Genomic DNA, 13,641 nt, shown 5'->3' with positions numbered 1-13,641 from the left:
TGGCACTATCCACTCGCCATAGGCAATCAGCTAGACTGGGGCTTCCGTCGGCGGGCGGGTATCGGGCAGGCGATTGGTCGGTATCAGGAGGGCAGACAGGCGGGCGAGGAGCAGAAAACAGGGGAGCAGCAGACCGGCAGGGACTCGACAACAGGCGGGTGGTCAGACAGGCAAGGGTTTGGGAACAGGCAGGATCAGCTTTGTAGAAACAGTTCTGGGGTCTCATTTATAACCGTTGCGTACGCACAAAACGGGGCTGAAATTGGCGTAGGCCTACGTGACTTTCCACGCCAAGGTTGTGATCTTTAAAAAAAGAACTTAAAAAAAGAAAACCAGGGGCATATCATGACACCATTTGCACAGCATTGTAGTACAGAAAACTCTGGTATGTATGCATGTATGAAAAGTATAAAGTAAGCTTTTCAATTGCATAACGATAAGCCTAAAATATTCGAATCATTGGGACAATAAGAGCATGTCCATACATCCAATTAATACATTAAATTAGCATAAAGCTGTCTATTTTATTTATGTGCCCCTTAGCTTCCAGCAGTTATTTGTTCACATGGAATTGCCTGTAAATCTGTGTGGACTCTTTTGCAATATTTTCACAAATCTGCAGTTCATCATAGAGATGAACTGAGGTCATCATAGAGATCCAGATCTTATCAAACATCCATGTGATTAGACACATGTGATGCCTCCCGGTTCCCCCGGTCAGATGTCAATGGGAAATAACCTGTTTTTTTTTGAGGAAGTAGAAGTGAAACTGCGTCACATTTTTGAACTACAATCTTTTCCCATCTAGTTTCGACTGGGCTTTTGGATTGTCGTGTTGTTAAAGTAGCACTAATAATCGTTACTTATACAGACTTGGGCCACGTTTATACGTAGCAGGGTATTTATAGAAACAAATATTTCCCCCCCTCCGTTTTCAAAAATAACATTGTACACACAACATCGTTTTCAAAAATGTTGTCGTTTACATCAAAACGCATAAATACGCCGTCGAGCGACATTATAACTATGCCAAACCTATGGGCGGCAGTGTAGGGAGAAGGATAAAGCCATGCAAGCCAATCAGAATCCTCAGAATCAACAACAACGAATAACACAAGCGACTTCCTGTAACAAACAAACTGTAAACATAGGGCGCTCATATGACGTTAAGCATTTCCTGGCGCATAATGTGACGTTTCAGAACCTAAAACCCCGTTTCTACCCGTTGACACGACAACACGTAACCAGCGTTTTCAGAAATCTCCACTTTGGCCGGAGTTTTTAGAAATGATCGTTTTCTGTGACAAAAACTGCGTTTTCGTGTAAATGAGAGGCCAAACCGTGTGAAAATATCTGCGTTTTCCCTTCGTGTAAACGGGGCCTTATTCTTCAGAGGTTTATAGAGCTCGTAAGTCCGCCCCTTCCGGGAGAACCCCATGGGACCTCTGGGCTAGGAAAATTAGAATGGGTTTCAATGGAGAAAGTAATTATTTTCTATACGCCCTGGATTACACATAGGTTGTTTGTGGATTTAAATAATAATTTTTCATGCAAAGAAAGTTTGATAATGTTAGGTTTTGTGTGAGGCCGCTTTGTGAACTACAGCCCTTCGCTGCTCTCGACGTGAATGATATAAGTCACCACCACTCTGGTACAGACATGGCGATCTCTCTGCTCCACTTCACCGCTTTTTTCCAAGGGGAGGATAACAGCATTGAAAGAGGAGAAAAACATTATAAATTGGGGCATGTGGAGATTTTCAGTTATGGCGATGGGGAGATTGTCGGTCTTGTCCACGCTAGTTGCAGGGAGCGTGATGTCACATGCGAGACATGTAGTCTTTCTCATTGTGTTTTCTCTGCAGCCTTTAACTGGACAATTGCACAATAAACGGTCAAACTCTTTACGTGTTAAACTATTACTTGGACCCACACAAAACATATCCAAGGCATTTAATGACTGGGATCAGAAAATAATACATTTCTTTCCATTGACTCCCATTCTATTTTTCTTGCCCAGAGGTCCCATGAGGGGTCTACCGGAAGAGGCGTACTCAAGAGCCCTATACAACCTGGGTTGTATAAACACACTGTTTCATTGGACAGTTTATTTGCGTATATTTGCAAAACTTGACCTGATTGGCCGACGGATCCGTCGCTGCCTGAAAAGTTGACAATTTCTCAACTTTTTGAGCCGACAGAACGGACGGACCCCAAATGCATTTCGAAAGGGCTGCATGCAAAGGCAAGATGAGTGTTTCAGATCAAGCATGCGTTGCCTGTATGGACCTATAAAGAAAAAATATTGCATTCATTAACTGCCTTTCTTTTATCTCTCCCCAGATATTTCAGAACGTCAACATGGCAATGATGATATGGCAGCCAAAATATAAAGTGTTGCCCATATAACTTTTGAATGAAAGCATGTCTGAACAATAAACCTTAATTAACAATAAATGTATTGAACCCACACAACTTTGCTGCCCTCAAAATATGTTAAACATTTTGATGGTAAATACAAATTGGAAAATGTTTTTTTTCAATCTAGAATTAATTTTCAAGATATATTTAGGCCTACTTTTATTTCATATTTATATTATTGACAATGCAACTGCATCAGCATATTGTCGCCCAGCAGAATACAGTTCAGAAGAGGGCTGTTGTCCAACCTGTCCACCAGGTAAGAGACAATATCCTCACTAATTACCTGGTTCCAAAATCGCTAATTTGGAATGTTATTTTGTTAGTATTGTCATGGTTTTGGATAATGTTTTTTGCACTTTGGACTTTGGCATCATCTAGTGGCCGTGCATGTCTTATTTAAGTGTTTTCTGTTTCCTTGCTTTGCCAATTAGTCCTGTCACCTGTGTCTTGTTGCTCCTGTCACATGACCAATCAAGCCATGTATTTAAGCCCTGATTTTGCCTATGTTCATTGCTTAAAGTGCGTTCACATCGCTGGGAATTATGGGAAAAATCTTTTCGCAACGTCGGAAAGTTCACTTCATGACGCTGTTATGATTCTACTTCCGTTCGGCAACTGGGGCCAAATTTAGTTAACAGAGTTGCCCAGTTGGTGACATATGGTGACTCATTGTTTACTAGTGATGCGCATGACCATGTCGGACCTCAACGCAAAAGTTTTGAACGGTGAGAAAGTTTGACTCAATATAAGAGAATCAACCATCATATCACATATTTTTTGCCATGTCTACACTTTACTATTGATTGACGTTGTAACCGTCGTTGCCATCGACTTTGCTCAGTTTTAAAGGTTGTGTACTGGTAAACCAGCTGTAGATAAGGGCAAGTGTAGCCCTCCATACAGTGGCAATACTGTCATACTGGCAATACTGTCACTGTCACTCTCATAAATAAAAGCAAAAGGATAGTAGGTTCATAGGCTACAAGGAAATAAAGGCATTTACTTCTGGCTGTTTTTATCTGATAAATAAACCCTGTTGTGATTCCATTTAGGCACTGTCCGACTGAGAAGCTCCTGACTGCGCAGTTTGTATGGATGATCCTCATCCCATTTAGTGAATTATGAACATGTGCTTTGAAGTAAATCCTGTAATTTATTGGGAGCCAATGCAGGGATTTTAGGCTATTGAGGTAATGGGACGGCTTCAATCTGTAGGCTTGGTTGTTTAGTACAATGGCTGCTACAACATCTGTGTCATTTACATAAAGTTTAAATCTCTTTCAGTAGACGTGGATGAAAAACTGCAGCTTCCATGATCCCCGACAATCAGTCAGAACCTATGTTCCACGCCAAACAGATGGTGGCGGTAATCCTCTTGGTGTGATATATATATACCGCTGACGAAGAAGAACTTCTAGATTCCGAGCGGAGTGCACATGAACGGTCGCTGTCGGAAATACGCGTAAACGTGCACGTCATCACTGCCGAGCCGTCTCGTTATCACCAGGAGAGTGAACGCACCATTAGTCTTTGGTGTGCCACGTTTGTACTCTGACCCAAGCTAAAGTCTTGTATAGGACATTATTATTGATCCTCTGTGTTTTGACCGCTTGCCTGCTCTCTGCCCACTTGGATTTGCCCCTCTGGTATGACGTTTTGAACTTTTGTCTTTTTGAAAAAGATCTACCTGTATATGAGTTTTTGCCTTCTCTGTTGGACTTTTTGCCCTTTTTGGATTTTGCCCTCGTTTTGGAATTTTGTGATCTTCTGTGTTTTTGCCCAAAGACTTTGTTATAATAAACAACATTTCAGTTAATCCTCTCTGCACTTGAGTCTATACCATTGGTTCTCAAAGTGCGGCCCGCGGGCCAATTGCGGCCCGCAGAAACATTCCTTGTGGCCCGCAATGACATACAGACGTAATATTAATTCAAACAAAAATAAATAAATAAAGAGAAGAGTCGACTCTCTCTAGCTTTCTATTAAATCCTGTTAAATTTGTTAGTTTTAATCCGACTGTACATTACTTTGAAAACATGAACCTCAGTTTCGTGATTTAAACCTCACTTGACCTCCCTCCCAGAGGTCCACGGTGCAATGTTTTTTTTTCACCACTGGGGTGCTGACGGCGTTTACCGCCTATTTCTTTTTTCCTTTGGCGGCCCTCAGTCAAATTTTGGGTTCCTAAATTGGCCCTCAGCTGTTGAAACTTTGAGAACCCCTGGTCTATACCCTTCCCTTTTTGTTCACTGGGTTTAGAGTAGAACTGCCCGGATTTGCAGATCCGGGCTCGATCCCCAACTCTGACAAGTATTTTTTTTTCTTTCAACATGGTCAATTGTTTTGGTTCCAACAGGAATGCATGTTAATAGACATTGCACAGAATTCAGAAGTACATCATGTGCATCTTGCACAGAAGGTACTTTCCAAGATGGCAACAATGGGCGTGAACAATGCTTTTCATGTAAACATTGTGATGCAGGTACATTTTCACTTTTCAACTTCTTAGCTCAGTGATATGTACCCATGTCATTTAAAACCCTTTCCCCCTTAAACGAGACCATGAATACTGAGTAACAGGGCATGAATGAGAAACATGAGTTTAGATTAATGAGGGTAACAGGTGCCTAGATGCCCCTTGAATGCACTGAATACTCCCCTTCTTTTCCTATCAAGTTATTCTAATCTCAGACTTCCTCAGACGACCTTCTCAATCTCTCAGGTTCCTCTGTAACTGTTGTGATTGACAGGTCTCGGTCTGAAGGTGAAGAAGTCGTGTTCATCAACATCAGATGCTGTGTGTGAGGTCCTGGATGGATTCTTCTGTAGTGACTCTAACAGAGGTGGATGTAGGGCCGCTCAGAGACACACGGTTTGCAGTCCTGGTCAATACATCGGTCAAAGAGGTTGGCTCGCTCTCGCCTTCGCTCTCTCTCTGTGTGTGTGTGTGTGTGTGTGTGTGTGTGTGTGTGTGTGTGTGTGTGTGTGTGTGTGTGTGTGTGTGTGTGTGTGTGTGCACATCAACTTTCATTGAATTGCATTTTCTATTGAACCATTTATTCAAGACGTCTTATTGAGGTATAGATACTTCTTTAACAACAGAGACCTGGACTTTAAAGTATAGCTTTGAATCTGTTCAGCCCTATAAGGGGCCATCCAGCTTCTTACCAATGTATTGGTGTCTACGTTATTCCATGATCATCTACAACAGTCTGACAATGAGTAGAGATAGAAACACCATTGAAGTACAATTCTCTGTTTTCTTCTTCCTTCTTGCGCCAAACAATTTTGGTGAAAGTAGTTACAATATTTAACCTCGCCATGTTTTTCAAGAATGCAATATTTACACCACATCTGAGAATGATCTTGTTCTAATAAAACATCTTTATATTCCTACAGGAACAGCAGATAAAGACACAGAGTGCCTTCACTGTACTGATGGAACATTCTCAATTGGCACATCAACGTCTTGTCAGAACCACACAAAGCAAGTGAATTTTATAGTTTATTTATTAATACATTAGGGGTGGACGGTATAAACGGTATACAAGTATTGTTTGAATATTTATTGAAAGAAAGTGTGAAGGCGTGTTCACTTGAGATGACATTTCTGAGGATTGAGGATCCTCTTGCAAATCATTACAGCTTGTTGAAATAGGACAGTTTTCGTTCAGTCTTTGTGTAAAGACTCGACTTGGGCAACACAGATCACTAATCAATATTTATACTAAATTCAGAATATATATTTTCCTAATATCAAGGATATTGGGGTGAACTCATATCTGTGAAACATTGTCCGACGTGTAAACAGGACTAAGATGAGGTAAATCAGCTGTCGGTGAGCCATTGAGATTAGGAAGCATAGAGGGGGAATACTGAACGCCAAACTGAATTCACCATCGTGGATATCATTGTGTGTGTCGCCATCTGTCTGAAACAACCCAAATATACTGAATGCATTTTAAACTAATCCATCCCAATGGTAGGTTATAATATAAAAGTAAAAGGCAAATCAAGTGTGAGTGTTGTGTCATTGGCTCAAGACAAGTGCGTCATCAGTTAAAGGAATGCTTCAGCGATACAGAACCAGCGTTCTGTCAGTATAAAATCGCTATAATAATATAAATATTTAACGTTTTTTTCTTCCCTCACTCTCACCTTCCCGTGGCCCAGCTGTCCTCCTTACATTTCTCCTGACCTGACGTCAAATGTCGTGTTTGACTTCATGTCAGTAGAACTTTGCTTGCCTGCTAGAAGGGCCGAGGACTACAAACCACTGGTTCCGCAAATTTGTAAGCCCACCAATAAGGAATGAGGGGGGCGGGAGCTCATGTACGAGATGTAAACACAAAGTCTGCCATGTTTCTTTACCGCTTAGCCAGAGAACTAGACCGACACAAATATTCGACCATGGCAGAAGCAAATTTGCAATGGGAAACAGCCGAAGTGGAGACCAGTGTATTGATTCTCGGCCATGGTGGAGAAGGAATTGGGGGAAGAAACGTTGGCTTGGACTCCCTGAAGTCCAGATTGAACTGCAACTTCAGATTGATGCTGAAGGACCAGAGATGTCAGAGAACCCGACGCAGTCGTTTATTCATAATACCGTCTGAAACGACTGCGTCGGGTACTCGTTATTTTGCAAACCCGCATCCGCCTGTAATCGAGATTTTCTTACGCACCCGACCAGGCTATAAATTGATTCCGATGCCCGACAGGCACCCAAAGGAAAATTAGACACATTAGATGGAATGCCGGGGAATAACCCTATCTGGTGTTTGGCGTGGTGCACGTCATCCACTGTGGACAGTTTTAGTTTACTCCTCTGCTCCTGAATAATATCTCCAACACCGGAGAAGTCTCGCTCGCAACCGCAAAACCCGCGACTGACCCGCGCTGTTCAGGGGTCCGACCCGACCAGTAGGCCTACCTACCTACATTATTTTTCCTGTTGCATCGAAATTGTGCGGGTCAACCATCGGGTACCCGAACCCGTGCAGGACTCTGGTCAAGATAACCCCCACTACAAGTCTTTACTTGTTGTGGAAGTACCAGAGACGTCCGAGAACCCGACGCAGTCTTTAATTCATAATATCATCCGGAGGCGCACACAGCTTTTGACTGTGATATTATATTATATAGATACCAATATATTATTTAGATATAGAGCTCCGGGAGTCCGCAAACTGCAACAATCAATTCTCCTCCATGCTGTTGCTCACGCTGGACTGCAGAGAGTGAACTTTTATTGGGCATTTTGGGAGTTGTCGTCTTCAATCCGCAAGCGCCAAAAAGTCACTGTCTGCTTTTTCTCGGTGAAGAAGGCACAAAATTAGAAATTTATTTTACTATTCAACTAAATATATATGACCCACTTTCAATACAGATTAATTCATCCACCCCACTCCATAGACGCCTCAAACCCAGCCGAACCGGGCCAGAGCCAGTAGAATGTAGTGGAAAAACGCCCTCGCTCAAGAACCTAGCTGAAGGCCTACTGATGGCCCATGCGGACATTGGGGATCGATCCCAGTACCTTTGGACCAGGAACCAAACACCCGGTCTACTATCCTCCCCCCAGTATAGGATATACACTACACACCCTGAAACTAAACCTGTTGTCTGGTCCTTCTCATTTCAGATGTGAATCTGTGGGACTGAAACTGATGAAACCAGGAACTGATTCAACTGATTCTGAATGTGGAGAACATGGTCCAGAGACAGGACTAGTGGCAGGAGTAATATCAGGAGTCATACTGGTAATGGCTTTAATGGGATTAATCATAGCCATTATTCACAGGAAGAAAATAAGAGGCAAGTGATACATTAAACTAACATGCATCATGGTTACATTAAACTAACATGCATCATGGTTACATTAAACTAACGTGTATCATGGTTACATTAAACTAACATGTATCATGGTTACATTAAACTAACGTGTATCATGGTTATACTAAATGATAGTGACTGCTGTCCTGACATGTGACTGTTTTGTTTCACTATATAGAATGGAGATTGACAAAGGTATGTGTTATTACTGGGTTGACACAGAATACAACAATATGTGTGAACTTGTACTGAGAGATATCTATTACTTGCACCGTGTCAATCATTTGATCATATTTTATTTAGATGGAGACCCTGAGCCAGGAGTTGAGCCGAGACTGCTGTCTAACAGGTAGAGGGGTGCCCTGATCTCCACCTGAGAGTAACCTGCTGCCTCAGCCTTAGAGAGTGTTGCTGGCTGTATGTCCTGACTCTGCTGCCTTCTCTTCCAGGGATTTACACTCCTGCACCAACCAGGGACCAACAAGAACATCCTACAACTACCCCTGCTGCCCCTATGGATGATCATGATGGTGACCAGAGTCTGGGTCCAGACCCCCCCCCTCAAGCCCCCACATAATGGATCTGTGTTGCTCCCACAACATCCTGAGGACACTCAGACTGTCCCCTTCAGGACAGACGGAGGACAGGTTCTCTGTCCCTCTCAGTCTCCCCTCCCGGTCCCCCCCCCTCAGTCTGGGTCCCGCCCCTCCCTGTCATACTACAGGACAGCCAACATTGAGATGGGTCCAGTCCATTGAGGGAGCACCAGACCAACTGTTCTGTATGCGGTTCTCCAATCAGTTCACCCCTATGTTCTTAATAAGTCTGAGTAAGGCCGGTGCCGTGTTCCAATACCCGTACTTCCATGAGTATACTTAAAGGAAGTACGCTAATTTTTCAGATGTGAGTGCTGTTCCAAATCGAGTACTCTGTGGTGCACTTACCGGAAATTACGATCACGACTGCCGCCGTGGCTCCTCCCCCGCAATAAACATCCCGCTTTGAACGGTGAACTCTTTACGCCTAGCAGCTATAAAAAGCTATAAAAACTACAAAATAACTCTATTAATGCAGGCTATGTGGAAAATGCGCCGACTTTGGCTCAGCCTGGCTCCGCCTTTTCCGCTACGTAGCTAAGATGGCTGCCATTGAGTACGGGGAGTGTCCTTCGATCCGCACTTCACGATTAGCCCGTTTTGAGTACGGCATCCGGGTCCTTGAGGTATACTTCTTTTCGCCGGATCTGAATTGGAACGTACTGCGTACTCAAATTTTGGCTAGTAAGTACGGACAGTACGGGTATTGGAACACGGCACGGGTGTTGACCGTTTGTGAGGGTGAATGTGACTTTAGTCACATTCAGTATGCAACAAATAGCTGGAATAAACTCAAGAGGATTTAAGACTTGCCCCAACTCTGACCACTTTTAAAACAAGAATGATGACTTTTGTTGGCTGTCGCTTTCTGCTAACTCTTAAATACCGGCACATAGCACTTTCTAAAAGTTTTTTTAACTTTGCCGTTATTTTATTTTAATCAATTTTCTTTTATTTGATTTTATTGTATGATGTTTCTATGTTAAGCACTTTGAGTCGGCCTCATGTAGTTGCCTTGCCTTATGTACGGTTTGTTCAAGGACCTATTACGCCCCTGGCAGGAAGAGTCTGCACCGTTGTCTTCAGAGTAATAACGTGTGTGAATAGGACCAAAGTTGGGTGGAAGAAGCCACGTGTGGACAGTGTTTGATAATATCTGCCTTTGAGCTCCTGGGAGAAATCAGAGTGAGGCTATGAAAACGTGTTGGAAAAACCTTGTTAAACAGCTGATGTTTTGACGACCAGCTCAGCTTTTGAATGACATTTTTAATGTTCAAAATTATAATAAACTTTGTTTGGCGGTTTCCTGATCTCTTTCAGTGTTAGAGTTTGTGTGTGTTGTGGCAACCCTGCGCCGTCGCGCCTGGACGAACCGTGCCAGCACCCGAAACAGCGCCCTCTCCGCGGAGAGGTAGTCCGAGGGAGGTACGTGCCGTTTTTTTATTCGTGTCCCTCCAACCGCCGACGACGGGGTTGCCGCAGTGGTGGAGAATGCAGGCAACGCGACCCCTTTACTAACCCCAAACCGAACCAGCATGCAGCCAGCAGAGCAACCCGCAACGAGGGACGAGGAGATCGGGATCCTGAGGAGTTGTATGATCCGGATGGCCGAGCAGCTTGGTCGGGAACCTGTTTGCGCCGCCCCCACGAAGCGGCTAACCAAGATGGGTCCGGACGACGACGTTGACGCGTACCCTCGAGATCTTTGAGCGGACCGCGGCTCGGGAACGGTGGCCAGCAGACCAGTGGGGCCACATCCTAGCGCCCTTCCTGACCGGGGATGCCCAACGAGCCTACCGAGATCTCACCCCCCTTCAGGCGGGGCTTTACTCCACGCTCAAGCGGGCCATCCTCGCCCATTATGGACACAGCCTCCCAGCCCGGGCGCAACGATACCATGACTGGACCTACGACCCGCTCGGCTCAGTGATAAGCCAGATTTCACACCTTGTCCGCCTAGCCGAGCGGTGGCTCGCTGACGGAGATGGACCCCCGTTGCTGGCCGGCTTGTGATAGACCGCTGCATCCGATCTCTGCCCCCTGGTGTCAAACGCCGGGCCTCCGGGAACCAACCCGGGTCGGTGAACGACCTCGTCGAACTACCGGAAGAAGGAGAGGGAAGAAACGGTCAAACCGCTCCCTTGACTCCACCTCTCTCCTGTCATCCGCCTGCCGCTGGTAAACGATATCCTCCCTCCCTCACCAGAAGCAGGAAGGGATCCTCCCTCTCTCTTCTCCCTGCTCCTGCCCCTGCTGCTGCGTTTGCTCATGCTGCGGCGGTCGCTGTGCTGGCTCCTGTGTCTGCCCCTCCTCCTCCTCCTCCTCCTCCTCCTCCTCCTCCTCCTCCTCCTCCACTCTGACCCTAACCTGGCCTGGCCTGGTTGGGAGGGAGCACTACCACTGGCGGGGGCACAGCTGCTGACCTGCCAAGGAGCTCACCCCTCAAGCGCCATGTCCCTGCTGTTGGGCTGCTGTCCTCTGTGCCTCGACCGGAGGCAGGGCACATGCAATCCTGACAATAAAAATATAATAAACAACTAGGCTACTAGCAATCTCACATTTCCCTGTTATACCTACAACTATGGCACAGCAAGAAGGCAGTTAATGTCAAAACAATATTGCATCCGTCCTGTCGACTCCATTTATTCCCTCCAGAGAAAAGCAGCGTTTTTTTGTGATTGTTGCGGCCAAAAATCCTTGATTATGCGGCACATTTTCTTAAAAAGTGAGATGAAATAGGCGGCATATAATGCAATTTTATGCGATGAAATTGCGGGAACTTGCGGAAAAATGCGGGAACTGGCGAAAAATTCAGCTTTTCGATGACGTTCGCGTTGGGTTATTACGTCACTTTATAACGTTCCCATTTCAACAGGGGGAAATGGCTGCTCTTGTGTGAAGTAAATTCAACATTTTTCAACTTATAAGAAGATTTATGTGACTTTTTTGCAACGAAAATGCGGGGATTACGAAATCATGCAAGCCCCGCATATTTGGCGTGGAAATCTGCAATTTATGCGGTGAAAATGCGGCATATTTGAAAAAATGCGGCCCTGCATGAATATGCAGACTTTGGCTGATTATGCGTTGAATTAAGCGATCACATTTTCTGGATGGACTGTCCATTTGTTCAATCAAAGTGCTATGAACACTTAAGTAAATTATAATTATATAAGTTCATTACACATTACAATCATTGCAAATGATCGGTGGTTCATTTATTTAACAACATTGGATCCCGCAAGAGCTTCTCACCGATAGCATGTTTGTTCACCACCCTCAGGCGTACAAAAGTCTCCGTTTGCTGGGCTGACCCTAAAAAAAAAGATTAAACACAAACAAATAGGCATACAGGTATACATAAATAATGTAATCTTGTGAGCGACATTACTTAAAACAAATCAATCCATGCAAAATATAGCCTATCATTATGTTGCAAAAACTATTGAAAAGTGGCTTACATCGTATAAAGATAAGCATGAGCCTTTGATTGTTATCCAGAATCTTTTTCCGGAGACACGTTTGTGTTCCCCACTCCCGCTAAATCAACTGCAATACCAGGCTTGGCCGCTGAGCACTGGTTGATTGCAGAAGTATGCACTGCTCCGGTGGCCAGCGATCCTTCAATAGGTCCATGCCTGCATATGCATCCTTCAAGAACACAGGACGCGAAAAGGGCGCAAATTTCCCAAGCGTTCTGATCGGTGCTTGTCGGCGTTCTATGACGTCCTTAAATAGGCGGTCGTTGAGCATGCTTCCTTCACTTTGGGAAAACAGCCGACATTCTCTGGAATTAAAGCACCAAATCTAATATGATATTCTAGTTGTATCAGATTAAATTGGTTCATTTATATTTCAATTGGGGATTTGCAGCTATAACAAATGTTATTATGCCGTTTATTGAAAGGAAGGCTTGACGAGGCATATACGAAACAGGAAAAGAGGACGAACATTGCAACGGGAATAGTTTAATAACACAATGTTTAATCATTTTCCTATTTAAATACTAGATCAAACATGATTTTTTTATGGAGCATTACATTTAAAAAATGAGGGGGGAAATGATATTGTGGGGAGCCGCATGGGAATAACTGTGTTTGGAACGGTTAATTAAAGAATTAATTTGATGCTGGTTAAATCAGTGAAGTAATAATGGATTTGTTCACACTATTTTAAAAGGACGTGGTTTAATTTCCAAAGCAGCGTGCTGAGCTACCGAGTGTGTTGTCTTGTAAAGTCTTGTAATCCTAACCTGATTTATTTATCTTTATCCTAAAAAAAAAAACACACTGATGGAAAGTAAGTTTGAGAGACGTTGTTTTGTTCCTCAAATGTTGATAGGCCTATTGCTCATGTTGGTGTAATGATGTTGTTTCACACGCAGTTTGTTAATATTATTTGAATGGTGATATTGTGTGGCGAGCGTGGGCTCCCATCTCATCCTTTCCGTTCTGCTCGCCACAATATAAATCTTACAAAACATCAAATGGGTGTTGCTGCTGTTGGGGGAAAGATTTCGTATCATTAATGTCGTCTATACAACGTTGAAACGACGTGGATTGATGTGAGCCGTTGAAAAAACGTGGGTCTAAAGAGCGATGTCAGAAAAACTTTAATAGCCTATCAACCCCTGAACTAGACGTCGTATCGACCTCCACCAATTGTTTCTCGTCACACGGACACGCACACAAACACAAACATTTTCTGTGGGTGAAAAGAAAGTTTCAACAAAAAACTAATCTGCGCATGTCTATGACATTCATACTGAAACTGAAACAATTCTGGGGCGT

General features: G+C 43.9%; 2 protein-coding genes across 4 annotated transcripts in view; both read left to right on the top strand.

The window, feature by feature from the left end:
- LOC130390071 (tumor necrosis factor receptor superfamily member 14-like) overlaps window positions 1–4,869 on the top strand; it is a 65,740-nt gene extending 60,871 nt beyond the window's left edge. Inside the window, exons 17-18 of the mRNA XM_056599798.1 lie at window positions 2,343–2,679; window positions 4,780–4,869. The gene's annotated coding sequence lies outside the window, so the exon portion shown is untranslated. The remainder of the gene's footprint in view (window positions 1–2,342; window positions 2,680–4,779) is intronic.
- LOC130390098 (tumor necrosis factor receptor superfamily member 14-like) lies at window positions 2,686–8,636 on the top strand. 3 transcript variants are annotated; one of them, XM_056599832.1, is made up of 7 exons: window positions 2,686–3,148; window positions 3,476–4,905; window positions 5,174–5,329; window positions 5,823–5,910; window positions 8,065–8,237; window positions 8,434–8,450; window positions 8,559–8,636. In XM_056599832.1, the coding sequence occupies exons 2-7, from the start codon at window positions 4,782–4,784 to the stop codon at window positions 8,619–8,621; spliced, it is 621 nt and encodes a 206-aa protein (XP_056455807.1). In that variant the 5' UTR covers window positions 2,686–3,148; window positions 3,476–4,781; the 3' UTR covers window positions 8,622–8,636. The 3 variants fall into 3 exon arrangements, with proteins under 3 accessions (XP_056455807.1, XP_056455814.1, XP_056455800.1); XM_056599839.1 differs by lacking the exon at window positions 2,686–3,148 and having other exon boundaries at window positions 3,168–3,613; window positions 3,711–4,905; XM_056599825.1 differs by lacking the exon at window positions 2,686–3,148 and having other exon boundaries at window positions 3,168–4,905.
- The last annotated feature ends 5,005 nt before the right edge of the window (window positions 8,637–13,641 follow it).

Source organism: Gadus chalcogrammus, chromosome 1 (assembly GCF_026213295.1).
Source record: "Gadus chalcogrammus isolate NIFS_2021 chromosome 1, NIFS_Gcha_1.0, whole genome shotgun sequence".
NCBI classification, from domain to species: domain Eukaryota; kingdom Metazoa; phylum Chordata; class Actinopteri; order Gadiformes; family Gadidae; genus Gadus; species Gadus chalcogrammus.
This window is presented reverse-complemented; position numbering and strand designations above follow the sequence as displayed.